This window comes from Octodon degus, unplaced genomic scaffold (assembly GCF_000260255.1).
Source record: "Octodon degus isolate 3935 unplaced genomic scaffold, OctDeg1.0 scaffold00120, whole genome shotgun sequence".
NCBI lineage: Eukaryota > Metazoa > Chordata > Mammalia > Rodentia > Octodontidae > Octodon > Octodon degus.
In genome coordinates, this window is record NW_004524696.1 from 1849850 (window position 1) to 1855451 (window position 5602).

The window sequence follows — 5602 nt, forward strand, 5'->3', positions numbered from 1 at the left end:
TTTGTAGTACTGGGGATTGAACTCAGGGACTTTATACTGAGCTACACCCCAAACCCCTTTTTATTTTTTATTTTGAGACAGGGTCTTATTTAATTGCTAAGTTGCCCAGGCTGAGCTAGAATTTCCAATCTGACTGCCTCAGCCTCCCAGAGTGCTGAGATTGCAGGCATGTGCTACCACATCAGCTTATTTCTTTTTTGAATATATTTTCATGTACAAAATTGAAAACATTCTGAGGTATGTATTTTAATATTAGTCTCCAACCACCCTGATACTGAAAGGCAGCAGCTTGGTCCAATATTCTTTGAAGGCCAGGGTTGTCCAACCTTCTAGCTTGCCAGGGCTGCAATGAGTAAAGAGGAATTCTCTTGGGCTGCGTATAAAATATATAATACAGTTAATGTAGGAAGGTGACAAATCTTCATTTATTTTTATGCCTTTTAAAATTTATTTATTTATTTATTTATTTATTTATTTATTTATTTGGTACAGGGTCTTGCTATGCAGCTCGGACTCATAGTGATCCTTCTGTCTCAGCTGCTGTAGCACTGGGATTACAGGCATGTGCCACTATGGCTGGTTTGGGCTCCATGACTGGAGCGGCATACAGTACCAGGGATCAAACTTGGGTCCTTGCACTTGCCGGGCAGGAGCTAAGATTGCTGAGCTATCTTATCAGCCCCATTTTTATCACAATTTTTTCTTTAAAAACTAGAACCCAAGTTCCACACCTAGCCAGGCATTGTGGTGCCTGCCTGTCATTACAGCACTTGGGAGGCTGAGGCAGAAAGGCCACCAAGTTCGAGCTCAGCCTGGGCAACTTAGAGTCTAAAAAAAAAAGCTGGCCAAATAGCTCAGCAGATTAAAGCACCTGCGAGCAAGTGCAGGGGCCTGGGCCTCCTGTGCCGACCCTGCTCCCCAGGGCACACTGAGAGGGCAATTGAGACTGGGTGTGGTGACTTGTACCTGGAATCCCAGCTCTTGGGAGGCTGTAAACAGACAGATCACTGCCATTCTGATCTAGTAGTGAGATCCTGAACACCCTGTAGACCCTTCCCCCCCCCAAAAAAAAAACAAACTTAGAATCTTAACCTAAATTAAGACTTTGACACTGTCTTAAAGTCTAAAAAGGCCTTGAGTTCAATCTCTAGTACTGATAAAAAAAAAAAGTTGGACACCCACAGTGGATCCTAGGCCTGTACATGTATTTCCCTCATTTATTTTATACAAATTATAGTCATTCTACATAGTATTCTAAAGCTCTGATTCCCATTTAGCTATATGTCAGGGAGCTGCCTCCAAATGGATTCTTATAAGTGTATTCCATTTGTTTTAACAGCTGCATCTCAAATGTGTGGATGTATCATAAAGTATTTAAGCTGTTTCCTCTTGATGGAAATTGAGGCTTTTTACCAACTTTTGGCTTTGTGGGCAATGTTGGCAATAAATACCTTGCACATATATGGAATTTACTTTTTGCTCATATGAGTAAATTTCTAAGAGTGGAATTTCTGGGTCAAAGGTTGTATGTTTTTTGTTTGTTTGTTTGTTTGTTTTGCTAGATGTTGTCAAATTGACCCACAAAATGACACCAATTTCCACTCCGTCAGCCCGAGGTCCAAGAACACTTGTACTCCAGTGACCTCACAGCAGACCCATTTTGCCAGCAGATGGAGGAAATGGTTCAGTACATCGCTTCCTATTCTCAGTCAGGTGGGAAACCATCCAGGCTTTCTTTTCAGTGAATGGTTAATTCTATATCGCTTGTCCAAAGTTCTATCAGGCTGTTGATCATTTTTTGTATTAATTTCCAGCTGTTCTTTACAGCTTAGAAGTATCAGCCCCTTGCTCTGGGGAGGTTCTGGGGAAATGGATGCTAAGGTGGAGGTCTGCATGCAGGGATGCATTGACTTTCTCAGGGACCCCCATCGAGGGAACTGAGAAAAAAAGCACCTCTGGCATTATCCTTTACTGAGGCAAGGATCTGTCCTCCTCTCCTCCCTCATGGACTGGTTCCTTGGTGCTGCACCTAAGAAGTAAGCCCCAGAAGCTGGGAACAATCCTCTACCCATCCTCTGGCCTCCTGGTTTTTAAGGGAATTGCACAAATTTTAAATTTGCTCATTTTCTGTAGTTTTGCTTTGTTTTTGGCAGTGTGGATTTTTTAAAGCATAGGTAAATTTTCAACTCCTCTTCCTTTGCCTCCTGAGCTCAGTTCAACATTTACACAGGTCTGTACTATACTAGGTTACTGTTAATACTTCTTTCAGTGTTTTTCAGGGACTTTTAGGATTTCGTCTTTTATGTGTAAGTATTTGAATCATCTGGAATTTAATTTGATTTAAAGAGTGAAACTGGGAGTTAATCTAACCATTTATTGGGCTGTGCATCCATGTCACTAAAACCAGGCATTAGTTATATAATCAGCTTCACCCCTTTGGGCTTAAATGCCCACCTTACCACAGACTAAATGCCCACAGCACAGTAGGTCCATGTCTGAAATTTTAACAACTCTGTCCCATCGATTCATCAATCCATCCAGGGCAGGGATATTTTGAGTCAAATTTAAGTTAAAAAAGTATAAAATTTACAGAATGTAGAAAAGATGAAGAGAATAAGAACTATATTTCTTCCATTCAGAAATAATTGCTTTTGACACCTTGATATCTATTTCTCCAATCACATACAATTTAACAAAGGTGGGGTCATATCATAAATACTGAATAGTAACCTTTATTTTTTAAATACTTCATGCTATTTTATAGTCTTAAAGTTCATGTAATTTTGCTTCTAGGTGTTATTCAGAAGCAATAATCAGAAATACTGACAAGTGAAATTGCTCAGCATGAATGTTCATAACATCCTTTTACTCTCCATAGAGATACAACTTAGAATCATGTTAACAGTATAGACACTTATCTATGTTCTGGCAGCTTGTATCATTAATTAATAGCATTTTAATGACTTACCAATGGACTAAAGAAACTTATTATCGTTGAATTTTAATATGTATGTCTCTGAATGATAAGATTAAATAATTTTCCATACTCTTAGACCATTTGCATTTCATCATTTACGCATCTGGTACCTGTTCTTTCTTGTCAGTTTTCTCTGGGTTCCCCTTGCCTCTTAGTGAATCTGCAGGAGCACTTCCTATACCTAAGAATGTAACCTCCTTCTCTCATGATTCTGTACAGGGTAGGTGTGTTCCCACTTGGTAGACAGGATCACATGAGTGGAGGAAATCATCTTGTCCCCATAAGTGACAAAGAGGAGTTTTATGACAGACCCTCCAAGGGTGTGAGGCCACCTGAAAGAGGTTAAATGGCTCTCCTCTGAGGCCACATAATTGCTTGATCTCTCTAAATTGAAACACTTGTGATTCTGGAATTCAACCCAGAAGTTTGTGTAGATGTTGGGGTGACAGAACCATGGCTTTTGTCTGGCGTGGCCAAGGAGCACTATGAGAACATGACTGTCCAGGTCCCCCCTGCCAGCCCTCCATCATGGGATAGCAGGCTCATGTTGTGCTTCCTGGCCAACTCTGACTTTATCTGGACTTCAGGTGTACAGTGGGTCACATCTTCCAGGTGCCAGGCCTGTTGAGAGGATCAGATGGAGAGGAGATGTGCTTAGGGGAATGGGTGAGGTCAGAGACTTAAAGGGGAGGAAAGTGTAGGACAAGAACCAGATAGCAATTGCACACCCCCAGGGAGTGGGGAAAGGAGCCCTGACACCATTTCCCCTTCCAGAGACCTTAGACGGCTTCAATCAGACCCAAGTCTACCCTCATCCACTGCGATCCTCAAGTGACAGCAGAGGGCATGATTCCTTTCAAAAGATGAAAGATGATTTCCTAGTGATGGGGTATCCAACCCTGAACCTGGGGACTCACTATCTCCAAACCCAATCTGACTTCCAGAAGCCGAAATCAATTCCTACTCATGGCTGAACTCTGAGAACCACCTACTAGCCTGGCCCTGTCTGCGCTATGGTGTCTGTCCAGCCTCTCTACTGGGCCCATTTCTTGGGACTATTCTGCACTTTTATCAGCTTTATCCTTGAGAGTTTATCTGTGGGTTCTCATTCTTAGTGTGTGGTGGAGAGAGAGACTATTATGTAGATCTGGATACTGGACTCAGGGAAAACAGTTTTCCCATCATTCCAGCTAAAGTGGAGCTACAGGGAAGAGGAGGCCCAGCAGACAGACTCTGCTGACACCTCCATACATTAGCCCCCAGGGGTCCACCTGACTAACCACCCAGGGAAGTCCACAAGATCAAAAAAGAACTTCCCATGTCCCTGCCCTTATGGTTGAGCCCAGTGGTGAGAAAGATGGATCTTCAATTCCACTGAAAGGATCTTTGGTGACACAAGCTGGGAGAGGCGACCAGAGAGCTGATGCCTTCCCCACCCTACCCTCAACCTGCTTACCTGAAGGTTGCTGTTGACACGCTGAGCACCACACCTGTTTATTCTCAAGTCACATTTTGAAAAACAGTCAAAGAAATTGCAATCTTCATCCCCTGTGCAGTTTTGTTCAAGGATCTCTCTCATTTTCGGTTCAAAAAAGGCCATGTCCACATCAATAGCCACCACCTGTAATCAATACGACACACAATGACCAAAATGACACCCATGGCCTAGCAGAGGGGCCTGTTTCACAACAGTTCCTTCAGCCATTGTGGTTGTGTTTGTTCAGATTGCAGTGGATACAGAGCTGTGCTGGCCAAAGCAAAAAAAAACCCAGACCACACCTGGAAAGTGGCTTGCGTCAAAGGGTTTATCTATGTTTTCTTTGGCAAAAACCATTGACATAGATCTTTGCAGTTTTAACTGCAAAAAGAACCTTTGCTGTCTCTGGTTAAATCCTACAACTTAGAACGATAACCACACGTATCACTTTTCACCTCTAAACATTTTCTCAGCCTTAAAAGTGCATTCTCTGAAATGGTTTAAAAGTGAATTTTCCAGTTGGGTATGGTGGCTCATGACTGTAATCTCAGCACTCGGGAGGGTGAGGCAGGAGATTCACTGCAAGTTCAAGACCAGGCTGGGCTGCACAATGAGTCAAAGCCAGCCTGAACTGCATAGTGAAACTCTGCCTCAAAAAGACAGAAAAGAGGAAAAAAAGTAAATTTTTCTCTGTCACTTTACCACTTTGATCCCTGACCTTTGTCCACCTAAATAACAAAAATAATCAGAAAGTTTATCCAAAGAAAACTCACACTTGGGAATAGCATTTCAATGGGAAAATGTATGTCGCTCTGGGTATAGTCAAGGAGTTTGGGGCAAAAGGAAGTTTATAAAGACAAAATTGAGGAAGAATACATCAAACATTTTAAAATAATAAACTTGGTCACAATGATTAATAAAAAGGGTGGTGTCAGCCTAAGCTGACAGTTGCTGGGCAGATGTCCTTGGAGAAGTGTTTTTGTCTAAGGATGCAGTGGCCTCTGAGAAAGGTTAGGAGTTTTTTTTCTTTTCTTTTTTTTTTTTTTTTTTTTTTTGACATCAGTTATTTTTATTTTAAAGAAAAAAAATTAAAAACAATGGTACAAAATCTCAAAACAAGATTTTAGGAGAGTAACAATGGTTAGTAC

The 5602-nt window shown here is 41.6% G+C and overlaps 1 protein-coding gene across 1 annotated transcript in view; it reads right to left on the bottom strand.

Annotated features, from left to right (window-relative positions):
* Positions 1–5602, bottom strand: part of Fam69c (family with sequence similarity 69 member C) — a 22417-nt gene that overhangs the window by 1762 nt on the left and 15053 nt on the right. The window contains exon 3 of the mRNA XM_004640211.2: positions 4434–4598. Coding sequence (XP_004640268.1) covers positions 4434–4598 — 165 coding nt within the window. The remainder of the gene's footprint in view (positions 1–4433; positions 4599–5602) is intronic.